Below are 26,963 nucleotides of genomic sequence, written 5' to 3' on the forward strand. Positions count from 1 at the left end.
TAAATGCTCAAAAGAATGGACCAAAATCAGACCAATTTGAATAGCATGGAAATCAAGGTGTGTACTGTGGTCTCTGGCTCCTTAGGCAGAATGTCATCTTTCTCAGCCTTGATTTTTATATTTATTAAAAAGAAATAGAAGTGTGTATATTTAGTAGTTCTAAGGCCTCTTAGAGAACTCATATTTTATAATTCTGTGAAACTCAAGATTGAAATCATTTTTATTTTTTACAAAGCAAGGAAAAGAGATGTGATATTTCCTAACTGGCTACAAGTAAAAATTTTATGAAAAGATTCACTTACCACAAGACCATCTTGATTTTCACAGAGCTCAGAAAGTTTGGAACTAGATTTCTGACGTTTAGGTTTTCCCCTTTCTCCAATATAATCCGAAGTACTGTCATGTAATTTTTCCACTTCCTGAGTATTCAAAATACAATCATCAAGGGTGGTGAACCCAGAAGGAATATTTTCTTTGTTGATAAGTCCCCTTGAATTGAAAAAAAAAAAGAAAAGCTTAATTTATTTTAAAAGGTAAAGGGACATTTTAATGACACTGCCACTGCATCACATAGGATGTCAGAAGAGTGCCTAGAAATTTCAGTTTGCAACTTTGATCAAATTCTGAGCAGAATGCCACTCCTAAGACCTCCTGGTGCCAAATAAACACATTAAAAGAGAAATTATTCCTAGAGGCAAATTGGCAAGGGCTGTGTTTCTATCAATGAACAGCTTTTGTATTTGTACCAGAAATAATTTGTATTCAAACAGGGAGACTAGTGCAGGCTAACAAAATAATTTCTCATTAGTCAAATATTACACACATACACGTATTTATTAAACAAATAAATTTTATAAATTAATACAATGTATGGAGAAAAATCTGAAAAGGAAATATGATGTCTTTTTTCTCTAGAATAAGACATAGTAATTTTCCCAAATGATAGACATTTTAGCATAGTAGAAATGCATTAACATCTAAATCTGACTGCATTAGATAATCTTGATAGAAATAGCATAATAAAAACTATGGAATACAAAGCATTTTAACTGAAATACGGATTTGTTACTTCCCAGTATAAGAAGTTCCATGATGTAAGCTTATAACTGGAGGTCCTTCATGACTTAGTTTTAGAAGTAGATATGAATATCATAATTTAATTCATTTAATTTTCTGGAAACAGTTTTATTTAAGTATTCTAAACATTCCGTTTTAAGAGGTTTTCACAAAATTAAATTAGCAAAATGTTTGCCTTTTACTACATCACAGAACAAAATAAACCATTAGTGTAGCACCATGGCTTGGTAAGGTACAAGTGAATGAGATTTTACTCTTCTATGTAGCATGACCCTAAAGTCGCCTCTCCCTAAATGTCTAAAGCTGTATCTTGAAATAAATGAGCTCTAAAGATTAAAAATAGATGACCATATTTTACTAGCCATTCAATCATATCCAAAAGTGAAAGATAACATTAAATGTTTATTCTGCAATCTAAATTCATACCCTGTCTTAGATGGGCTATACTGGAACAAAATTATGAATTAATGTTATCATAACATTTTTAAAGTTATACTATCTTTGGTAATTTATAATACTCCATATTTAATTTATTCTTATGTTATACAACTTTTCATGTAAAAATATGTAGATTTAGTAAAATTATATAAAAATGTGCAACATTTATAAGAAAAATCCTAATATAAAATAATTGAAGACATGAGGAAAATCTGATAGCAAGTAGCATGCCAGCATACAACATATATTCTCATGTAAACACTCTTAAATCTCTCCCCTCCATGCACTGACAGCAGTGCCTTCTGTGGATGGCTGGATGAGTTTGGTCTGAAATTCAACATTGTTTTACTACTCAAATTCTGTCTTCTCGTCACTCTTCATATTTTCCCTAACTCCTGGGGTACACATCCAATCATTATTTTTTAATGGAGGGCTTTTTATGTTTGAAAACTGTTATGGACTAAATTGTTCTCCCCCAGATTCATATGCTGAAGCCCTAATCCCCAGTGCGACAGTATTTGGAGGTAGGGCTTTTAAGGAGGTAATTAAGGTTACATGAGGTCACAAAGGTGGGGGGCTTAATCCAATAGAACAGGTGTCCTTATAAGATGAGGAAGGAACACCAGGAGGGCACGCACACAGAGGAAAGGCCATGTGAGGTCACAGTGAAAAGGCACTGTTTGCAAGTAAAAGAGAGACATCTCATCAAAAAACACTCCTGTCAGCACCTTGATCTTGGACTTCCAGTCTCTCAGAACTGTGAGAAAATAAATTTCTGTTGGTTAAGCCCCCCAGTCGCTGGTACTCTGAGCAGACCAACACAAAAACTAAAAATTATTTTTAGAAATTAAAAGGCAAAGTTTATTTTATAATCTTTTTGAATAGTGAATGAATGGCTGGAATAAATCCAATGCAAATAAATATATGAAAATCTGATTGAGCAGTTGTGCTCATGTGGAAATCCTGTTCTCCCCAACGGAAAGTCTTCGCTGCTGTGTGAGTCAGTGCCTCTCAGCCACAGCACCTATATGATGGTGAGCAGCACTGGTACCCAATTCCTTCCGGCAACATTCTGACAACTTTCAATTATACTTGACATTATTGACCTTTGACCGAAACTTAGATCTCTACGGCCTCTCGCTTTCACTGTCTAAATCTTATTTCTAGTCTTTTTAAAAATTTCTTCAGTTTCCTCCTCACCCCCACAGGCACACTTAATGTTTTAACAATACTGAACCATTTATTATTCCCCTAACACAGCATGCTTTTCTTTTCACTTTGCAGTAGGAATTTAATGTAATATTTACGTAACAAAAAAAGTTTTTCCAGTTTACTGTGTTTTGGAAGATTGAAATCATTTTTACTTAAACATTTCGCTTTTTTAAAAATATTTGTTATGAAATTTTCAACATATAGAAAAATAGGCTATAACATTGAACTTCCATACAACCATCCTCAAGATGCAACAATATTTCCATGTACAGAGCAGATGGTAAGTTTTTTAATAAATGAATTAAACTGAACACTTTCACATAATAAATATATTGCTTGACTTTTTACATTTTTCTGGTGGCAAATAATAATAGAAGATTGATGTTTCCTTATGAATTTAGACAAATAAATCGTGTGCACTACAATGAAGTATCATAATAGCCAAACTTCTCAACTGCTTATTTCAAAAATCTGCTATGATTATTTTAGTACAGAATTTATTGACTTCTTAATCTCATCGTGAAATATGGTTACAATTGGATTCAAGGATTTTTTTATGTGGTTGGTTGCATCTTTAAGTTGTTAGAGGCAAAATAGATGGATTATGAATTTCAATGAATTTCTATTTTTCAAAACATTTTTTAACCATTTTGTCGAGCTAATATTAATAGTTTTGAACAGAATACAGTCAAGTCTAGCTTAATCATTCCTTTTTAAGGAAAGCCTAATGAAAATCTTAGATAAATGAATTAGTTACATATAAGCATATACTGAGAAAAACATACTTACTATAGGCTATATAATAATGATTCTCAACCTTCTCACAACAGATGCCATGTGAGTATATCTCCTGGGGACATATGGGAGAGGACCTTTATGCGGGGAAAAAGTAGTAGGTCTGGGGCCCTGAGAGATAAAGGTCTCACTTTTCCAAAGACCTGGAGAGCTCAGAGAAGTGGTTCAGTGTGGGCTAGGAGTTGAAGGACTATCAAGACATGACAGTGACCCAGTGACAGCTTAGGAGGGGGCCTGGGAGGACATGGAGGTGAATTCTGAATGTCCACACCACATACCAAGGAGAACGACTAAGAGACTGTTAAGTTACTCAGCTATATATAGTTTGCACCCTAAGATTCTCTCACTCAATGCACAGCTATGGTTTGAACACAAGTGACCAGAATGAGTGGTGAAGGGAATACCGGAGATGAAAGATGAAAGGAAAAGCTAAAGTTTCATAGGTGTTTAGGTGATTAGTCAGTCTCTATTATTCTCCATCCCCTTTTGTTCCCGATGTTGACAGTAAAATATAATCAAGATAACCTATAGTAGAAACATGCCTGGACTTGGGAACCTATATTTAAAATCTGCAATAGAGGTTACCCCGTTTCATATTTCTCTCCCTTTTTAGCTCCTGTTCATTTTTGACCTTACCCCACTGCGTTCCTCTCCTATCTGCAGCTGCGTATCCACCATCACCATGACCACCACCTATCTCTGTTCAATTAGGCTTACTACCACTTCCAACCTCTACTTGCTATCCCTCTGTCCAAACAAAGAGAAAGAAAAGCATAATGTAGTGACACACTAAAGATATTTAAAAAATGCAAAGTGTTGCTGCATACTATTTGGCAAAATATGAGGTAGAGGATAAGAATGTTAAATGAATAATTTGTACTTGCTGTATAACATGATATAAGCCATACACAAACTAATTATACTCCTAAACACTTCCTATACAGCTTAGTCAGTAGCTGATTTCAAATGTAAGTATCTTCTGTATCATAATTTTTTTCTATTTTCTAAAGGAAATATTACAGCACCCCCTTTTATCCACCAGCTCCAAGACAAATGTTTTTTAAAAAAGTGGTTAGCTGAACCTACTGTGGTAACTATTTTATAATATATATAAGTGAAACTATCATGTTTTATGCCTTAACCTTATACAGTGATATATGTCAATTATTTCTCAAAACCGGAAAAAAAGTGCTGCTTATGTTACTTAAAAAGTCAGTGGGTTATACTACTGACATTGTTTTACTTCTAAAATTACATTTATGACATAGCCCTTAAACATCTCAATGATGGGCAGCATGGGATTTATTTGTATTATTTATCTCGTGTTTTTCTTTAAGCAAAAAGAAGTTTTGTGTTTTTTTAACAAAGGTTTTGATGTGTAGATTATATGAATCCAAATGAAAAAGAATGATGGTAGTCCCCATCTGGCTTAGTGTCTGATATTTAATAATGAGTTCAAAACAACAACTTTACAGAGGCTAAGTACTAAAGTACATACATACATTAAAACTTTTAGGAAAAATGTATGAATATAGTCTATTATATATAAATTTATTCACCTTGACAATTTAAATCATGATTATTCAATACTATGAATGGCAACTGTTCATCTGTATTTTATCAAATCTTTTAATGGAGAATAAAGTTCCTTGTAATACTATTCTTGAAATTTATGCTGTGGGAATGCCTCAAAATTAGTCATTATAATCATAAAAATCTCAAGCATTTCCACTTTTGATTAGACTTTAGCTCAACCTATCTTATATTAAAAATAATCAAATGTCAGAGTATTGTAGTAATAGTATAGTATTTAATCCGGTCAATACAGTAGAAAAATTGGCTGGTTCATAAGCTAGTCTAATAGCAACTGAATGTTGTCGAACAAGTTAAAAACAGGCATACAGCAATTTATTCCTCCAACCATTTCAGTATCCCGTGAAATAAAATATTCACAAGGAAGTCATGAAATGTATTAAATCAGAAGTGGCTTCCTACAACATAGCAAACAGATGACAGAGAAATATTTATTCAATCACCCATGAATTTCCAAATGAAAACTTTTAAAGTTTTAATCTAAATACTGAAGTGGGCGTGACTATGACACAGTGACTAATTCAGGGGTATATTTTTAAAAGAAGAGAAAACACAAACAAGAAGTACCAATGCCAACTCACATGTCTCTGCCACACCGAATGTCATCCTGCTCCTTGGCTTGGCGTCGGCGCTGTCTGGCCGATGTGGTAGAAGATGCTGACGAACTTCCAGATTCGGAGTCCTCTGAACTTTGGCCTCCAGAGCTATTAACATCAAAAAGATGCTGTTCTACAGCTGAGCGAATGGTTCTTTCTAAGAGTCTGGTTAAAAAAATACAAAATGAATCAAGCCATCAAGTTTGTCAATGATTGCCTTTAACAATATGTACCCATAAATTTGGAAATACGGGTATTTCCAATGAAAGATCCATACTTCATGAGCAAAGACAGTGTATGAAGCATTCATCTCAAAAATATCTGTATTGTGCATGAAAAACAACTAAACTGAACAAATCCCACCAACTTGATAACTGTGTCTCTCATTTTTGTGAGTCCAGGAATACAGAAATGCTTGGCACAAGTCTAGCAAGTTATAGGAGGCATTCAGGAAATAAGGGTCATTCATTTAATATGAGGCAGACTGAGGGAAGATTTTTTTCCTTACAGAATAATAATAGACACATTCTTACAAAGGTGAGTTTCTTTCAAATATCATAAAAGTTCTGCAGAGGAAGACGGTATGATTTACAAAGCACACTGGCACAAATAATTTTGTAATACCTATTATCTATTTAGAATCCCTTTAAGATAAAATTATAGAAGGAGTAATGCTATTAAATAAAGAACACCGCACCAGAACAATCACTACTTATAACAGAACAGCAAAATCTTTCCAAACCTCTATTCAATTAAAGAGTGATGCATATATTTAAAGCTGTATTCATATATAAACACCCCCAATATATATTACTGAAGATGGAAGAATAGATTTATTTTGTTCAACCTGAGAAAAACAGGAAAGCACAGGGACTGAAAAGAGCAGATGTCACGCGGGGTGGCATGCGGGGTCTCAGCTCCCGCTCCCCACATAAGAATGCAGGACATAGTGAGGCCAAAAAGGAACACCCATGGAGCCACAGATAGGGGACTCATACCATTATATTCTCACTGGCGGCTGGGTTGGAGACAGAGGAAGCAGGAGCCACACTATCCGCAACCTGCCGTACACTTCTCTCTGCCAACCAACCTCACTTGTTATCTGCAATCCGCCGTGCTAATTGCAATCCGCTCTTGCTAGCTCAGCCACCATCTTCTTGCTAGCTCCCATTTGTTGCTAGCGTAGCCATAGCAGTTATATTAGTGGCCAATGGCTCACTGGTTACAGCTGATGGCCAACTAGCCACAGCTGATGGCCATCCAATCACAGTTGATGGCCATTTACTAACCAAGTGAGCACCTTTCCACATGAGACTGAGAGCCTGGAAACTGCTCTCCTGGCTCTGTCCCCACAGCACATGATAAGATATCATTTTTAAAGCTACATGATCTCTCAATGTGTCTAAACCCTCTTTCATCACCAAACTATTTAATTCTAAATAAGCTGACAAGAAAAATCTAAACTTAAACTTCTCAAAACATGTTTTTCTTCAGTTGAAAAAAGAATCACATTCAAACTCATCAAATTATACATATTAAATATGTGTAGTTTTTGTGTATCAGTTGTATCTCAATAAAGCTGTTAAAATTAAAAAAAGAACTACATATATATTTTTTAAATGTTCAGATTTAAAATTCACTCACTTAAATAAAATGGATTTTGAAAAACTGAAGAACTTTAGATTTTTCCAAATATAGTTTTGTAATAGACTCATAATAATTTCAATAAAATTATTTTAAGACAATAAGTAAGCATAGTCTAACTTGGGCATTAGAACTTTTATATTTAGAATTCTACATCCCAATGACTCAAGATTAACTAATAGTGGTATAGGAAGGTGAGTACATTATAAACAGGAAACAAACAGGAAAGAACATGTCAGTTTTGATATAATCTTGTAATCTCTTTAAAATTCATAAAAGTAAGAGGGGTCAATCCTGCCCTCTGATTACTCTCTCACCTAAGACAAAAGGAAAAAAAAAATCCCAATTCATCCTATCAGATCCAAATTCATACCAATTAGTACCTTTTCTAACTCTCCTTTCTCCCTCCTTCTCATATCACATCTTCCCCTTCTCCACTTGATCCGTGCTGATGGGAGATGGGCCAAAAAGGCCCATCCACGTCCCAGCAAGGAAGGAAGGGAGTTGAGTGCAATGGAAAATCTTTGGACAAGGAACTATTTACAAACATTTATTTAGTGACTGATACATGCCAGGCACTTTTCTATGCGTTAGGAATACAGCCATGAATATGACAGAATATATACATTACTCTGAGGAAAGATAGTTAACAAATAAACCATGAAACTGTAGATAGTGATACATTTTCTAACAATAGGGGACAGGGTTGGAGAGTGACTTTGGGTAGTCAGGGATGGCTTCTCAAATGAGATGACATTTGAACAAAGAGGTGAATGATAAAAAAGGGAATCGCCAGGCTGAGAAACAGCCAGGGCGAGGGCTCTGAGGCAGCTACATACACTTAATCTACTCCAGAAACAGGTCATGTGATTGAAGCAGAATGAGCAATGTGGTTGCAGAGGTAGGCGAGGGCAGGTAGCTGGAGATTAGATTTTAGTCAAAGTGCAACTGGTAGCCTTAGGAAAAAGGCATGTGACAGACATAATTCACAGAGCACTGCCACTGCCCTGTGAAAAAAGGACTTATTGCAATCACTAATTTGCTTTCTTCGCTGTGTCCTATTAGACTGTAAAGTCTCTGAAGGCCAAGCCCAAGGTTAATTTGACATTAACACTATTTGGCATATTGCAGGCAGGAAATAAATGTAGGCTGACTAAAAATAATGAAGAAGTAAAGACACAGTTAATTCCTTAACCTTTAACGGCACTCTCCATTGCAAGATACCTTCCAAAGCACACAGCTTGCTTTGCACATATTGACTCGGACATTATTTAGACTGAAATAACGAAAAATCTCGTATTTTTAAATGGCATAGCTGTCTCCAGTCACATACCCACACAGAAGCTCCAATAGGAACATTTCTTACTTAGTGCTCTCCTCTGGGTAGTTTTCAGAATCATCTGGCTGCTGACTGTATGAATCTTCCAATACTATCCAACGTTAGAATTGTCTTTCTGTTTAACAAATGGGAAAGGAGGGACAATAAAACCAATTCAAGTAACTTACTCTCCAGTTGTTGAAACATTGCTGACTTGGGATACACGGGCACTATGGGAAAGAAACAAAGAGAAAGAAAAGTCAGATTAGACGGAGGACCAGAGACTATGAACCAAACTTTCAAAGGGGATCCAACGCTGAAAGTATTGGCCAGGCCCTGAGTGACCCTCGCAAGACAGTTAAGTGGAATGGTGACAGTTCAGAACACTGATTAGCACCCTTCAGAACTTCGCCCTCTTGCCTACACTCTCTGTTCATATAACCACAGTGAGGAGTGAGGCTGGCAGCTATTTTAACCATATCCATATCAACACATTCTCACATTCTGCCCTCTAGTGCTTAGTTGGCTTCTAAATCAAGGTTTGAAAGTAGCTTGAACAAAGAGATTTAAAAAATCTGTAGTGCATGTCAAACTACAGTTTTCTCCGGATGATCTGTTCTCTCCTTTTTACTTCCTTGTTTGTAGAAAGGAAATAAGAAGAAAATAAGAGCTGTTAACGACCAATATTGATGGCTGCCTTTCAATCACTCTAAACATCCTAATTCATATAGCATAATTGTCAACATCTGAATGTGCTGCTTTGGAATCATCTGCTGAGTTTTCCTTCCACTTATGTGTATACCTTATTTTTTGCAATTCAGAATCTAAGTGCCTCAGGGGATTGTATGATATTTCTCATTTTTTTCCATTACACTTCATACCACTACCACACCCATCATACCCAGCATAGTAATCATTGTTCCAGAGGTTATCAACAGACATTTAACTCTTTAGTTCCAAAGAATTTCCCTTAAAGCTGTAGCTTTTGGTCATGGCCACAAGCTACAGCCAAATCCCTGAAAAAGCACCTAAAATAATGCTACTGTGCACAAGGGAAACGAGAAGAATCTTAATTAATAAATGAATGAATGAACAAACAAATGACCAAATATATCCTAACATTTACTGAGTATTTACTATATTTCAGACACTGCTATGTATTTTTTACAAAGATTTTTCTCCTCTACTGCTTACAGTAACCCAGTAAGGTAGGTTCTATTGTTTTCTTTCCTCTATTTTCAGATAAAGAAGTGAGAGGTTAAGTAACTTGCCCACAGTCAGAAAGCCAAGAAGTAAATGAGCTGGGATTTGAATCAAAAAAGTTTTAGCTCAGAGTCTAAGCTCTTAATCACTACACTAGACGGTCAATCACTCACTAGAAGAAAAACTCATCAGTCATCTTTGTATATGGAGGCCTACCTACACTTGGGTATTTTACTTTGCTTTTAATCACAACCATTTCTCTTCTGTCTCACAATGGCTGTTATTCACTGTGGTTCCCAGGTTATATAACCAGCAATAAATCCTTTGCTGCTCTCTGTCCTTGACTGGAACGGGCAGTCCCTCCCTGCTTTTGATGCTTTGTGGCTCACCCTCTGTAAATTCGACACTGTATAATTAACTCCTGTACTCCACTTCTCAATGCAGTTGTACAACCTTGGTCTGGGAGCAGGGACCAATGTGAATGACTTGGGGGGACAAGGGGGGTAACTAGAAGAGGAAAAAAAAGTAGATCTGCTAAATGCTAAAAACATTCCAAAGAACACATAAGTATAATTAGTTAGTTAGTGCCCACATAGCATCTCAGAGTGAAAAGACATATGTCTTTTCCTCCTTTCTATACACTTTTGATCTGAATTTTTTTGTTTATTAAAAAGCACACTGATATTTTTATGTTCCTTTTTTGCAGGTGGGAATGAAAAGAGAAAAAAAAGATAAGAAAGAAACAGGACGGGAAATGACACCCAACAGGACCAGGTTCTGAGATTACTAACTCCCTAAGTAAATGGTTCTCAAACTCTATCAAATGTGCATCAGAACCACCCGGGATCTTGTCCACTCACAGATTCTGATTTAGGAGGTCCAGGTCCAGGGAAGGGCAAGCTGACAGTGTGCATTTCTAGCATATTTCCTAGTGATTCTGATGCTACTGATTTGTGAAAGACACTGATTAGCAAGGCTCTAAATCCCTGTAACTAAAAATTCTTTAAGTCTTCAGTTTCTTAGATATCACAATAACTATTTTGAAACACTCTACTCTAAGTAATGAAAGTATGATTTGGAAAATCTATGCTAATCCGAGTGAATAAAAGGCAATACATAAAATTTCCTTCACAGCTTTAAATTACCTGAATCATCTGTATCAATTTAAAGAGGCTTTCTCAGAATGCAAAATAAATGAATAATGAAACCAAGTAATTAAATCATGTTCATTTTTGCTAACATATTGATCTTAGTTCAAATTTGAGAAAAATTTATATTGTTATGTTTCTTTAATAGTCCTTTGGATTTTTTGTATACTTATCATGTCCATATTTTCATATTTTTCTAACGGAATTTCTCTAAAGAAAGTATTCTGAGAAGAGAACATTTTCCACTGGGAATCAGAAGAGAGAAGTTCTGGTCTTGGCTCGGCAGCTAATTAGCTGAAATCATAGACTGGTAACTTGGCTGCGTTGGGATGGTTTCTTCATACAGAAAATGAAAGGCTTGGCTAGTGATCTCTGCCGTTTTCTTTCAGTTTTAAAGTTTATTACCCTAAAGTTTAAATCATTACAAAAGGTTGTAATTGCATATTTAGTTTTATGATATAGTGTCAGTCATGGTTTATTAGATACCAAAATGGCTTTGGCCAGGTATCCACCTACCTCCATAATTCCCATGGGATGTGATTAACAATGCACCAACACCAAGATTTCTAAGAATAGTTAATATCTGAAATAGGGACTGCTTCCATAGCTGTAATTGGTCATGGAGGTAATTCTAAGACACTGACAAAAAAGATGATAAGCAAACTAGCTAAAGTGAAAGATAAAGATTTCCTTCATCCATGTAGCTTGTTTTTTATCCTGTGCAGTGATGAATGACGAATTCTCCCCCTTCCCCCAGGACCCTTGACTGATTTGCTAAGAAAATTTCCTACATATGCAATATAAATACTTGAATATGGAAGAGTTCATTTCCTAATGTTGATAAAGTATTCAAAACTGAAAGAAATAAGCTCATGTGCAGACTCCAGCATTATGGTCAATTTCATTACCCAAGCCTACTGTAAGTGCTGAGGCAACTGAATTTTCTATTGGTATGATCATTTAGAATAGATTTTACGCCTACTTTGAAATATAGCCTATGACATATTTAAATATATTTAGTCTTTATTAGCGAAAGCCAAACTACATTTCCGTAAGCTGATTATGTTCAGCAGTATTAGTCTATAAAATTTGCATGTGATAAGATGCACAGATGCCGGTAGACAAGCGCTTCTTTAAAATTAGATCTCTTGATTTGAAACAAAGAAATTTACATATAAAAAGAAAGACGGCTCAAATCTACTAAAACCAGACATCTTGAAAAAGCTTGTGTTCTCTTTTTCTGTATGTTCTCTCTTCTGTGGTGTATAAAATGCTACCTGTAAAAAAAAATTATTGTTTTAATAGGAACTGTCAGGTCTAACAGAATTATCCATTTTCTTTAAAAGATAATATTTACTTTTACTCAATTTTTAATGAGTAAGGATTTAAAAGACAAACATATGATGTTTGTTTAACTAAACCTAAGGATAAAGATCATGCAACTAATCATTAAAATGGCATGGAACTCGTAATTTGTCTATTTAACAGAATACACTATTTTTAGTATCATCTTTAAATACTAAAAGTTGATATGCAGCATCAACATTATAAAATCACTGTAACATCATTTCCTTGTAATTGTATAATGGATTTCTAAATTAAACTTTGTCATGATTTTAGTTCATTCTTTACAGTGTCATGCATTAAAACAAATATACTCAATCCTCAATATTTATTCACTTTGCTTTAGCTTTTAGCTCTGATTACCATATGCAGAAACTTAATGGACTCTTTATAGATATTTAGACTTTGACAAAAATTGCATCACCCTTTTGTGGTGGTGGTGTAGTTTGGATAAAAAAAGCCTCATATTTTGGTTTTAAATTATATACTACGTATATAATACTGGAACATAAATGGAAAACATGCTACATGTATATGACTCAGTACGAGAAATGTTTATCCTCATACTTTTCTGAAGTTCATACTTTCTAATAGAGCCCATCAAAATGTCAAAATACTCAGCTTTTGTACAGCTTCTTTCAAGCTGTAACCGTTTTCAATTTTACATAGTTAGCATGTTTTATATGAAAAGAAATTCAGAGTTTCCTTCGTTTTGAGACTAAGGTCTTAATAAAGCGAAATTACAAAATGAAATGAACAGTTCACTATATATACTGTACTCCTCTACAGCTAAGGAAATTGAGGTTCAGAGAGGTTTAGTATCTCACTCAAATTTACAAAGCTCTGATTCTATCTCAGGTAATATGGCTTTAGAGTGTGTCTTTAATAAGGACATAATGCTTATCCTCAAATAGTGATGCTTTTCACATAAATCTTTGGCTGTACATCAGGTTATTTTCTCAGTGCTATTTATTTTGTAATTTTTTTTTTTTTTTGGTTACAGACATATAAAGAGGGTGCCAAAAAAATGTATACATATTTTAAGAAAGAAAAAAACTGTATTAAATTGTAATAATATATACCGATAACAAAAGATGGATACAAGTCATGTATATACAAATTTTTGGCACCCCAATAGTTGAATGTATAAGTTCTATATTTCAAATTGTTTGCCTGTTTATCCTTGCTAAAGGGTTTAAATTTGTATGATTTGATGCTATGCTATTTTACACATACTTATTTATAACCTTTATGTCTTTAGTAAGGATTTTACATAATAAAGTAAGTCTAGGTTTATGCTGGTTAACAAATTTGGCCTTGAACTCTAGTTGTTCTGGTATTGATTACTGTCATCTCTCTTTTTTTGTTATTTATATTTATCCGATATAAATTCTATATTTTTATTAATAACCTTTCTGTGCCATTTTGTTTTAGGTATGGCTCTTTTGAGCAAAATATAGTTCAAATAGTCACTTTTCAAAGTATTTTTAGCTTTTGTCAAAGAATTTAATCCATTTACATTATTGTCATAGCTGACATATTTGTTCTAGTTTTTGCTTTGTGTGTTCTAATTTGGGAGATTCCCTTTTCTTTGAATTCTGTCTTAGATTCTGAGAAAATTTGGAATATTGGGGCCCTATGCACAATTCTACTGATGGTTGCCTCTCATACCCATACATCTCCAATTAAAACTAAAAAAAACCCCAAAAAACTGAAAACAATGCCCCCCCCCCCCCCAATTCTTGACTCCTGCTTCTATTCCCCTACTTTCCATGCAAGAAATTTAGAATTTTGTTACTGTCTTTGCCCTTCCACCAGTGATTATAATCAGGTTTCTACTTCTTAATTTAAAAAAAAATTAATTCACCTTTCAGTTAGCTGGGTATACATTAACTTTGATGTCTATTTCCATTTCTATTAGTATCATTTCTTGCTTATAATAATTTTCTGGTTAGCTTTGTAATCTCTGACTTCTAATATCTAGCATTATTTCTCCCATAGTCTTTTCTTTATCGTTTACCTCTTAATTTTGGGAGTTTCTCAAGTTTCTCTCTCATCCTGTACTTGATTTATTTTTCTAATAATTTCTGCTCTTTACTGTTTCCTACAAAGTTTTAAAAATCTCTGCTATTTCTAGGCTCCCTTTTCTCTCCTTATTTCAGCTATTCTTCTATGTCTCCAGCCTTTTAATTCTAAATCTATTCTCCCCTTACAGGTTCCTACTCATGTTTCAAAGAGGTTGGTTACGTCCTTGAGCATTTTTGGAAAAGAATAGCAATACTACTTCTCAAGGGTTCCTCTGAATCATATAAAAGATAATTCTCTAAAATCTGTTTTGTAACTGAGTCCTCGTGGTATCCTTTCCTTTAGTTTCTAATTTTTCTTCATAGGTCCCAAATGGATCTTTGTGTTTAATGGTTCTTAAGGGGTAACAATCAATCCAAGCAGAGCCACTACCAAAAACCTGGTAGGCAGATTGATCTTCGTTTATTTCATTGTCCCTTGGCTGAGGGCAGATGCCTCCTCTTGGATTTAGGCTTTAAGAGCCAGTCTATGAGTTTGCTCTAGAACAATCTACAATGCATACTTTGGTGGACTTGTTTGGTCCAATTTTATGACTAAGCTGGAGAAGCAGAAACAAATTTGTAGTTTGTCTTTGTGCGGTGTACACTTGAAGGCATTAAATCCAGTCATCTTGCTGCCTTTATCCCTTTCTCAAATGTTTTTGTTAAGTGACTGAGCATGCCAGGGGTATACCCTTCCCTCTCTGTCATTTTGTATGTGAAAAGTTCTAGTCTCTAAATAAATAATGAAAGAAAGAAGCTGGTGGGAACAGGTGAAAAAGAATATGCAACTCAGAAAGTAAGTTTCTGCTCAGTTGGGGGATGTTACTTGCTTTTCTGGTCAGTGCAGTAGACATTGGAAATAATTCAAGTCAGTTTCTTTTTCCTTCCTTCTCTCCTTGTGGTCACTGTATTATTTAGATGGTTGAACATGAAGTGTGCAAGGCAAAAATACGTTTCTCAGGTCATCCCATTGATGACGTGACCTTCTTTATCATTGTTATAAAGCTGCCTCTAGCTTTTGTCTTTTATATCATCACTAGAATTTAAATGGGAAGCTGGGAGTAGTTATATTAGGCAAAGGTAGTCTGCTACTTGTTTAAACTAGATGTTTACATTTTATTAAATGTGAAGTTCTTATAAAGAGTAGTCTATAGGAAGGCAGGGAGACTGAAGAATAAAGCAGCAAGAGATCTAGACAGAATGATTACAAACGTGTCATTTTCTATAAGTAAATTTTTTCCTTTGATTTTTTATGCTGAGGAAGACATAAAGAGAAGCATAAAAATATACATAAAATGATGTAATTTATCTGTCTCACTCAGTAGGGCCTAAACATATGCTTAATATTTTAATTAGTATTGACAGAAGTAAACCCAGAACTTATACTTATCTCTTACTATGCAAAAAATATGACTAGTGGTTCTTAGATGTCATGAACTCAATATTGAATCCCCAAAATATTATATGATAAATAGTAGTGAAGTTTATAACCATTCTTTAGTATAAAATAATTATACTGTTGGTCTGGTTCAGTGGTTTTCAGCTAGGGGTGTGTATCAAAATTTCGTATGACACTTCTTTTCCTCATTTTTTTATTGTGTTACAATACATATAAAATTTACCATCTTAACCATTTTTAAGTGTACAATTCAGTGGTATTAAGTGTATTCACGTTGTTGTGCAACCATCACCACCACCCATCTGCAGAACCCTTTTCATCTTGTGAAACTGAAACTCTATACCCATTGAACAGTAACTCCCAATTCTCCCTCGCCCCCACGTCTGGCAACCACCGTTCTATTTTCTGTTGCTATAGATTTGACTACATTAGGTACCCATGTAAATGGACTCAAATAGTATTTGTTTTTTTGTGACTGACTTATTTCACTTAGTATGAAAGTCCTCAAGGCTCAGCCATGTCGTGTATGTGTCAGAAGTTCCTTCCTTTTTTAAGGCTGATTAACATTCCATTGTACGTATATTCTGCGGTTTGCTTATCCCTTCATCCACTGGCGGACACTTAGGTTGCTTCCATCTTTTGACTATTGTGAATAATGCTGCTATGAGGATGGGTATACAAATATCTCTTTGGCATCCTGCTTTCAATTCTTTTGAGTATATATCCAGAAGTAGAATTGTTGGAATATATGGAAATTCTGTTTAATTTTTTGAGGAATTGCCATGCTATTTTACCTACTAACTGTACTATTTTACACGGAATTGCCATGCTATTTTACCTACTAGCTGTACTATTTTACATTTCAACTAGTAATGCACACGTGTTTCAATTTCTTTTCATCTTTGCCAACACCGATTTTCTGTCTTATTGACAGCAGCCATCATAATGGGTGTGATGTGATATTTGATTATAGTTTTGATTTGCATTCCCCTGATGATTAGCGATGGTCAGCATTTTTCATGTGTTTATTGGCCATTTGCGTATCTTCTTTGGAGAAGTGTCTATTGAAGTTCTTTGCCCGTTTTTTAATCTACTTTTTTGTTGTTGTTGTTGCATTTTAGGAGTTGTCTATATAATCTGGATATTAATCCCTATCAAAGCCCAAAATGATTCGCAAATATTTTGCCCCATTCTGTAAGTTGCCTTTTTACTCTGTTGGTAATGTCTTTTTTTGATACACAAAATTTTAAAAATTTCATGAAGTCCAATTTATCTATTTTCTCTTTTGTTTCCCATGCCTTTGGTATCATATCTAAGAAACCACTGCCAAATCCAATGTCACGTAGCTTTTGCTCAAATGTTTTCTTCTAAGAGTTTTATAGTTTTAACTCTTACCTTGACGTTTTTGATACATTTTGAGTTAATTTTTGTATATAGTGTTAGGTAAGGGTCCAACTTCATCCTTTTGCATGTGGATATCCAGTTTTCCCCGCACCATTTGTTGAAAAGACTGTCCTACAGCATTTTTCGAAAATATGGACATCAAGCCCCTGTGGAGACTCAGAATCTTCTCCAGTGAGACCCAGGCATCTTAAAAGAGCTCCACATACTTCATACTATAAAGATGCTATTATTAAAAAAATAAAAAATAACAAGTGCTGACAAGGATGTGGAGAAACTGGATTCGTGTGTATTAATAGTGGAAATGCACTTAAAATGGTTAAGATGGTAAATTTTATATTGTGCATATTTTATCACAATTAAAAAATAATTTGAAATGATAAAAATAGCAACATTTGTTGTATTTTATCACCAAAAAAAAAAAAGAAAAAAAAAAGAAAAAGCTCCACAGGCAGAGGTGATATGCCTCTTCGGTTTAGAAATACTGTTCTAGTCAAAAAGGACAAGGAAAACAAATATTCTAAACATATAGCTATTTGTGTCTAAAGATACCCAAGTATCTAGCTGACTTTATCATCTTGGGAAAAAAAATTAAGTTGATTATTAAATAAATAGCCCACTTATTTGTTCCACTTGTTAGTCAGTAGCCCGAAACAGGCTTATAAACAAATATAATGTCTGATACGCTATATTTGTCCAAACTATCCCATCTAATAATGAGAGATTTTTTTTTTTACTTCAAAAATGATAATTTAGAAAATATACAGTATGCTTAAGGAGAAAAATAAACTATTAAAATTTAATAAATTATGACCCAAAAAATCATAAATGTACAAATTCTAACACAAATTGTTTGGAAAAGTAATCCCCAAAAAGCTATCTAAAAATAATCTATAAGGAATTTTCCCACATATCAAATGTCAGGCAATATTTTAATATGAGTTTATCCAACGGTACATTTTTTTCTTCAACATAAATTCCACAGTTAAAAGACTTTCATAAAATTGATGACTGCTAGGTTCCAGGAATAAAAACTTAACAAAATCATAAACAATGAGTTAGCATGCCAAACAGTTAATTTAGAAATAAATCTATTTGACGTTCCTGATTCAGAAAAATTAGAAAACATATGAAACACTGAAACTTACCCTAAGTAATTTCAAATCTACTGAAAAAGCAATTTGGCTTCAATTTGCACCGTATTAAACCTTGGCCTGAAACTGATAGACTGTCAATGTCAAGTTTCAGTGGAGCACAAAATGAGAAAGGGAAAGCAGAGGAAGATCCATGCAGTTGCTAGAAGACAGGAGTTAGGTAAGCAAGGAGGAACCATTTGGAGGCCAGGTGAGCTGGTTAGAGCCCGATGAACAACACTAGTTACAGGAACGTAGCCCTTGAAGCATATATTTAGGATTTTGATAAAGCACAGGAAAGATAGGTTGTAGGTATACAGGCTGTATGTATAAGCCAGTAATTTATTAGGAAGAAGGAATTCAAGGATTGAAGTATGACAGGATGGGATGAGGACAGGATCTGACCCTGGCCATAAGAAATATGAAGGTCATGGTGTAGGTGAGGTGGGAGCAGGCAGAGATGAGGCGTAATAGAAAGTGGTGATTAAGAACCCTAGTCCCGGGGGAAATAACCACAGAAATCAAAACCCGGGCTTGGAGACACTGAAGACTCAGACAAACAGAAGGAGAATTAGCAACAGATCCCTACTACATGTGACGGGATGCCAGATAAAAGAATTCAGACAATAACAGGCTGAATGTGGCACAGAACAACACCTATAGCAAAAGTTGTTTTGATGCCAATCTAAGCAATTGAGGTAGGGGCTCCTTTTCTGGGATTCCAGCCTAGACTATGAAAGAGGCCAAGGTATGGACCTCTAAGCCAAGAATGTTCTTCACCTTAAGTTTGCAGGTTCATGTTTATTTTGCAGCCATCTCACTAAGGGTTTGGCATAACCTGTCCTCCCCTTTAATTTCCTTAATCAACAAAAGGGGCGGGTAATCTCTAATGAGCATCTGGAGAACAATGACACCTACTGTTTGAGCTACTGTAGCTGCAATAAACTTGCCACATAGGACAGCGGCAGGTGTAGATTTGTAACTACTATTTCTTTCCTTTAAGAAAAGGACAAATGGCTCTGTCGTGAGTTAGGTTAGGTTAAAGAAGTACTGAAATTAGAGAAGACCTAGTTTTTATTACAAAAGACAATTAATCCAGAATGAGAATATGTAACTGCATGTCTATTTATCACAGCCCTACCTTACAACGGAAAAGATTGTAGGCAAGTAACATGTACAGTAGACTAAAATGTGGTTCAGCCAAGACTATTAAAAGAGAACTGAATATGACCGAGCAATCCCTCTTCTGGATATCTCCCCCCAAAATCTGAAAACATTTTTCAGTAAAGATATATGTACCCCAATGTTCACTGCAGCATTATTCATGGTGGCCAAGACATGGAAACAACTGAAGTGTCCTTCGATAGAGATTGGATAGAGAAAATGTGGTACACATATAGAATGGAATATTACTCGGCCATAAGAAAAGATGAAGATGAAATACTGCCATTTGCGAAAACATGGATTGATCTTAAGATTATTATGCTAAGCAGAATAAATCAGACAGAAAAAAATAGAGAATTGTATGATTTCACTCATATGTGTGGGATATAAAACTGAAAGCAACAAATGGACACAATAAACAAACAAAAACTCGTAGACATGGACAACAGTTTAGTTGTTCCCAGAGGGTAAGGGGGGGAGGAGGGAGTAGAAAAGGGTAGAGGGAGTCAAATACATGGTGATGGAAAGAGATTTGACTTTAGGTGGTGAATACACAATGCAATATACAGATGATGTATTATAGAACTGTATACTTGAAACCTATGTAATTGTATTAACCAATCTCACCGCAACAAATTTAATAAAAAGAAACAAAGGAAGGAAGGAAGGAAGGAAGGAAGGAAGGAAGGAAGGAAGGAAGGAAGGAAGGAAGGAAAGGAAAGAATTGCAATCACAGAAACTGAAATTCTATAAGGTGAAAGAGGAGCAAGGTAATGACTGAAACCTCTCTGGTCCCCTATCCTGCATTCCATCTCTCTTCCCCTAGCCACAGAAAGGTCCTGGACTGTCCACTGGTGCACTGTGGCCTCTCCGTATGGTTTCCATCTTTATCCTCTACTCCTGTCTTATTATAAATAATGCACCTTGTCTCCACTCTAACAGCTGGAGGCTTGTCTGATATCTGTATATGAGTTCCTTTATGGATCATCTACTCTCCTTCCTCTGAAACCAGAGCCCTCCTTTGCTCTTATTTTCTCTCTCTTTTGATCTGGTCTCCCTGAAGACTGCCCACTTCCAGGCTTGTAGCCACTGAGTCTTGCTATTATAACTCAGGCTGGACTTTTCAGAATAATCCACCAAACTGAATACCCCACCATTGACCAGCTGTCCCATCCCCTTTGCCTGGCAGCTTGTGGCTGGATCCACTTCTGGTGAGTACCCATCTTAGCTGATGTGTCTCATCTCTTGATCGGGCCTTTCCTCCCATGCCCACCCTCCCGAAAAACCTGACCTATCAACACTGTCAGAATACAATATATAACATTCAATATTAAATATTCCTTGTCGGGAAGATATCATTTGCAACTTCCAATCACTTTTTACCTTTCAAATAGGCACAATAAATACTATTTTGGATTTAAAAGAGCCAATTTAGTTTTTCACCATGTTAACAAATCATTATGAAATCAATGAGTCTTACAATAACTCTCTACTTTTGGAGCAATGCAAGAAAGGAATCTTAAATAATAAAGTGTGTGTGTGTGTGTGTGTGTGTGTGTGTGTGTGTGTGTGTAATGAAAAACAAGAAAACTACAGAAATTTAGTTAAATATATTTAAAATATTTAAGCATTCATTTGCTCTTCCTAGAAGTAGTGCCAAGAAAGTGCACCAATTTATAAATTAAATTATCAATGGACATGTTATGTTTCTAGCCCAAAAATCTAGACCTTAATAATAATTAACAATCCTGTTTTCTTTCTTCTACTTGAATTCTGTATGTTAGAAAAGTCAATCTCAACCACCCATGCAAATAATTTGAAAAAAGGAAAAGGTTCATGTGTTAATCAATACATTCTTCCTGCTTCATGTCAAGTGGGTAATAAAAAAACATTAGATTAACTTGTACCAACCTAATTCTTACATAATTTCTGAAACTATCATATAATGTTATTCAGAAAAAGAAACATTTGAAAATTTAATTTCAGGCCAAATAACTATTATTTTTGCATTTATGAAATAGTTTAGTTTAAATTTCCCTCATGTGAAAAGAATGCTTACTGGTAACTTTTTATTTTGTTCAGCTTTGCCTCTACTATAAACGTGGGCTAGTATGCAAATTCATTCTTTTCCATACTTTTCTCATATTTTAGCTTTTAACTCATAACACTGAAAGGTCAAATAGCTTCTATCAAGAGTTCCATAATATGTTACTTACATTAATTTTCTTTACATTTGTTACTTTCATTTGGCAAGTACAGAATTTCTTTTACAAGACTACATTATCAGTCTAGGTAATTACAAAAATTATTACACTATAAAACACAATTATGTGTCTTTGAAGACTTATCACTTACATACCCATTTGCCCATCTGCTTTTTACAATAGTGGTAAAAAAAAAAAATTCAATACTATGTAAAACATTGATTGATGTTACCCAGAGTAATAAAAATAAGATATTCAGAGAACTAATAGTTCTCATTAGTTGGCAAGATCCTGTGCTGTAATCTTCTGTATTGTGTAAAACTTAATTTCCATTAATATAGGATAATCATTTGTTTGATATTATTGTGTGTATTTACATGTAATGAATACCAGAGTCACCATGTGCTCAGCAACAACATCCTCATGTGTTTTCAGTAATTGCATAGTTGAGATAGCCCATGAGCCAGAATATACTGATTGGGTTGGCAGGAAACCAGGATGAATCAAATGAACCACCATGTTGTCTCAAACTGAAACCTCAAATGTTCCCTTTCTTGCCACAAAGTGATTACGCAATATGCTTCAAGTCACTACGGCCAGAACACTACTGAAAAGCAGTTAGTTGGCTAAGCCTGAAGACCTATGACACATTTCTTAACTATTGGTGGTTGAACTAAAGTCTAAATCTACCTTTGGGACGATTGCAACAAATCAGCTTTAAAAATACACAAACAAATTATGTACCATATATCCTGACATTTCCTTTAAAAAAGTATATTTCAAAATTGAGAAAAGAAAAAAAAAAAAAAAAAAACTTCAGCAATTTTAACTTTAATTCATATGGTCATATTATCTTCAAATATATTTTCTAAGCTTTTAAAGTGGGTAGGTAGCGGGGAAAGAAATGTTATAAGAAAAACTTGATTCTATGTTATCCCTAAATTGGTTGGTTCGCTGAAAATCACATTAATCCAGCATACGTTTAAGTTTGAAGAGAGGTGATCTCCTTTAACATCTACTTTGAATTCTGTAAACGTCCCCATTTTAAGAGTTGCTATTCTGGCTTTATAAGCTTTAGAAAATAATACTAAAGTCCATGAACTTACTGAGCATTTAGTTTCATACTCCACTACTACATAGAAAATAATCTATCATAACCTAAGGCTTCTTCAGCAACTGAGATTTGTGCTTACACTCCTCGTCAACCTGTATATCTGTACAGAATAGAGATTTTAAAATTTATTTACAGCCTCATCATCAGGCACTTTTTGAAATTAAAATTGCTACCTGGATATCTGTGAATTTAAAGCAAAATATCTTATTTTAGTCTTTTCAACTATATTAAATTTTGTTTTAGGATTTCTTAAACCAAAGAGCAGAAAAATAAAGCATGAACAATACGGTGAAGGGTTCTAATGAGCTTAGTCTGGCCACAGTAAAGAATATTCTATTAAAAAAAGAATTAAAATGGACAAATAAACCCAAAGATGTCTTAACCCTCCTCCATTCCCTGTAATAGACCAACAAAAATCAAATAAATACCTCAAGTAGAAAGGTGATATGGGTCTTTCATCTTCCTTCGAACTAAAAAGAAAATAAATTTTGAATATCATTTCTGTTAATATTATAACATGTCCATTTTACTAACACTGCTCTACTTGTCACAAATTTTGCTTTGACACATTAGAGCTAATCTCATGCTAAAGTGAGTTTAGTAAAACACATTCTACGTTGGACATAACCAAAGTCAATTACTTCTTCAAGGGAGGCCATCAAGGGAGGTTTCTTTCAAGATTAGCCTAAGGCAAAAATAATTCACATTGTACTTTCAAGAGGAAGCTTTTTACTACTTTATTCTACAAGCCCAATCCAAGTATTCATATATTACACATAAAGCCTTAAAATGGTTACATACTCAATTATCTCAATAAAGCTAATTACAGCTCATTAACATGATGATGAAAGTAAGAAACAGCCCTCAAAACATGCCTGTTAAGTGTGAGTCACTTCAGGAATGATGCCCTAGCAGTGAAAAGTGCATTAGTAAACAACACTAGCGCTCTCTGTCATCTGAAGTTAACAAGTATAGATAATATGAAAGGATACAGATGATATCATAAAAATAGCTTAAGTTCCTCAAACAACAGAGAAGTGATATGAAGCTTAATATAAAAATATTTAATTTTAAAAAATGTAAAATACACACAATAAACTTTTTTTTTTGTTTTCCCTTCTGATACATGATCTAAGCAAAGAATGAGTCTCTCCCCCCTTAGTGTCTACTGGAGTGGTCTTTGAACTTTTTTGATTATGCACTTGTATAAAATTAGCTTTTAAGCAGCCACTTGCCTCAATATATGATAAGTATCTATCTATATCATGTGACTCATTAAACAGGTAAACATTCTGTGAAGTATTAGATAAAGTTAAAAAGAAGCTCTAATATTTTCTTTTTGTACCCCTATTTTTAATCTTGTACACCACTTGGGGATGCAACTAGTTAACCTTAGCATTCTCTCTCTCACATTTAAAATTTTCTTAAGCATCAATAGAATAGAGAAAAGTTTGCTTCAGTTGGTAATATTAAACTAGCAATCACCAAATCTTATTAGAGCTATTAGAGCTAAAGCACACACACACATTACCCTCTAACACCCACTCCCCTCACCTGGAAGTTGAAAAAGATCTTAACATTTTAGGTGGAAGATGGCACATAAAATATGAGATACTATTTTTCATTCTCTTATGATTTTGGTTTCCCATTTCAATATCGCTTAGCTGTTCTGATGTTTATGTTGCCAAAGATTTTAATGTTTGTAATTGTGCCAATTCTTCCCAAGTGAAGGATAAGTAGTAGATCAGCTTTATTATCTGCGCTGATGTGAATAAAGCAAAGCCTGTAGTTAGGATGCAGGGCTGAAGAGGCAGAGGTGACAACACCTGAGCTACATCCTGGTGTCTTGGGAAGAAAACACCTGGAGCGGTGCTATTACAGGAAATGACTACTTAAAGACAAACCCATAAAAGGAGATTACACATTGGACTTTAAAATATTCCTTGAAAGTACTTAACGAATTATAAAAATGTTAGAATTAAGCTTATTTCCTAATCAAGGACTCAATGTCAAAAGCACTAATTATGACCAATATTATGCAAAAAGGCTGCAACTAAAAACCTATAATGATTTTATTATAGGAAAATGCCTCTATGTGCTATAAAACTGGCACTCTACTAAATACTTCTTTGCCCAGAACAGATCCTTAACTCTAACATGCAACAAATTATAATGAAAACTAACAAGGGTACTTTAGTGAACATTCAATTATCACTACGGTTGGTGTTCTTAGAGGTTAGAAGTGCTTCTGGGAGATGATTAGGTTCTGAACACAGCTGTTCGTGTGTTTTGGCTACTGTGTACTAAATCTCTTTGTAGCAACAGAGGCGATCAAAATCAATCAGTCTTTTCTTCCTTCACACCTTCTCTCCCTCACACATTTATTCATCAGCCAGGTACTACTGGGCGCTCTACATTAATATACTACATTAATTTTCAGATAAACCCATCCTGGTACTTGCTCCTCACTTGAGGAAAGCAGGATCAGAGTGAGCAGATAACTTGTCCAGTTCACACAGCTAGTGATGTGTAAATTACTGTACTACATGTTAGTCCATTTGTTTACTGTCGTCCCTTCAATTTTAACCTATCAAAACATGGTGGGATGAATTGGTTAGTGAAGAAAATTCAAGCGATGGCCAGTCTGCATCCCAGCAGCCCTCAAGATTGTATGGACTTCCTAAGCTCCATGTCATACTTTTGATTATAGTAACTCTACACTGACCTTAGTCAAAGTCCATTAGCAAGACATGCCTGATAGCACACGTAAAGTGATTAACTCATTAAAACATACTGGCCGTATGTCAAGAGTCTCTTGATAGAAACGCAAGTTTTTAATCATAAGCAAATATTTTTCAGGTTGCATTTGCACAATGTAAATTTGTCAATGAAAGACAAAATCAGAGATTCCTAATTTGGATATGTCCCTGAATTTTGACTAGTTTTATGTGTTCCAAAAAAGAAAATGTAAGCACTAAAATTTAAATAAAATGAAACAGACTGAGTATTAGATTTACTCAATCAGCAACAGTCAACAGGGCAGCAATCTATACACACTACCTGAGAAAAACAGTATTATCTGAAAAGAAAATAAAGATAAATAAATCAATTTTGATAGTTAATTAGCGTATTCCTCTTTTCCCTTTCATAAAAGCACCCTTACCTGGGGTTTAGTAATGTAATCTTGACAAAGGTATAAATTCTGAAACAACTAAAGCATTGATTTCAAAGTGATTAAATCAATTAATTCTAAAAATTAATTTAATGCAGTAATTTTAAAGGTAATTTAAAGGAAAATGGCCAAGGACAATTATTCCAAATTGAATTGAGAAAACAAACTTTGGCACAAAATTTACATATGAGAATGCAAAACATTTGAAAAGATCACCAGTTCTACATCTGTGCAAAATGGATGTTGTCCTATTGTTACAGGCCCCCAAGACATCTATTTATAGAGAACATTTATGCTTATTTCTGGTTTTGTATCACTCTCAAGCATGTCCAAAAATATTAAATGAGTCACATTTTTGGTTGAAATTTTAAATAGAAAATTAACTGATTCACTTTTTAAAAGTTAGTACATGTAATGTGCATGAAAGGGAATGTGTGTCATGAAATTAAGCCAATGACAAGGTAACAAATTGGAATTCATTCAATTTCTTCCTTGGTTACTAGTATAAACGCCATGTTTTAATTATTTCCTGTTTTGTGACTCAGAATAAGGGCCAAGCTTAAGCAGCCAATTAGTTTGCCTTTATCATTTTTTTAAAAATTGAAACATATATTGAGAGATTTGGGCATTCAACTCCTGTGTGTCAAGCAATCAGGTACTTAATGTCCTCAGACATGTGGTATTACATTCTCTCAAAACCGTGGGAAGAACATTTATCAAAGAGACCCAAGTAATAGCCCAAGTCTAAGAAGCTATAAATGAGAATGACAATAACATATATATTAGGGTTTTAGCAGGGTCCTATCTAACTTATTTAATATGGTGCAACACTGGTAAATGCAGATAAATGAATGACACCTAGACTTACAATCTTCATGAGTTGTACTAATTTCTAAACTGAAACCACTGAATGCAATGTCTATCAATTTAATACACAGCAGT

The 26,963-nt window shown here is 34.6% G+C and overlaps 1 protein-coding gene across 9 annotated transcripts in view; it reads right to left on the bottom strand.

Annotated features, from left to right (window-relative positions):
* Positions 1–26,963, bottom strand: part of FAM13A (family with sequence similarity 13 member A) — a 311,779-nt gene that overhangs the window by 81,924 nt on the left and 202,892 nt on the right. For 6 of the 9 annotated variants that reach the window (XR_004422991.1, XM_033105659.1, XM_033105662.1 and 3 more), the window contains 4 exons: positions 23,278–23,319; positions 8,862–8,903; positions 5,697–5,876; positions 303–489 (listed from right to left, as the gene is read on the bottom strand). Coding sequence is in view for 8 of the 9 variants with exons in the window: in XM_033105659.1 (XP_032961550.1) it covers positions 303–489; positions 5,697–5,876; positions 8,862–8,903; positions 23,278–23,319 (451 nt within the window). In the remaining variant the exon portion in view is untranslated. The remainder of the gene's footprint in view (positions 1–302; positions 490–5,696; positions 5,877–8,861; positions 8,904–23,277; positions 23,320–26,963) is intronic. The other 3 variants (XM_033105660.1, XM_033105666.1, XM_033105661.1) reach the window with 2 other exon arrangements.

This window comes from Rhinolophus ferrumequinum, chromosome 5 (assembly GCF_004115265.2).
Source record: "Rhinolophus ferrumequinum isolate MPI-CBG mRhiFer1 chromosome 5, mRhiFer1_v1.p, whole genome shotgun sequence".
In the NCBI taxonomy this organism is placed as follows: domain Eukaryota; kingdom Metazoa; phylum Chordata; class Mammalia; order Chiroptera; family Rhinolophidae; genus Rhinolophus; species Rhinolophus ferrumequinum.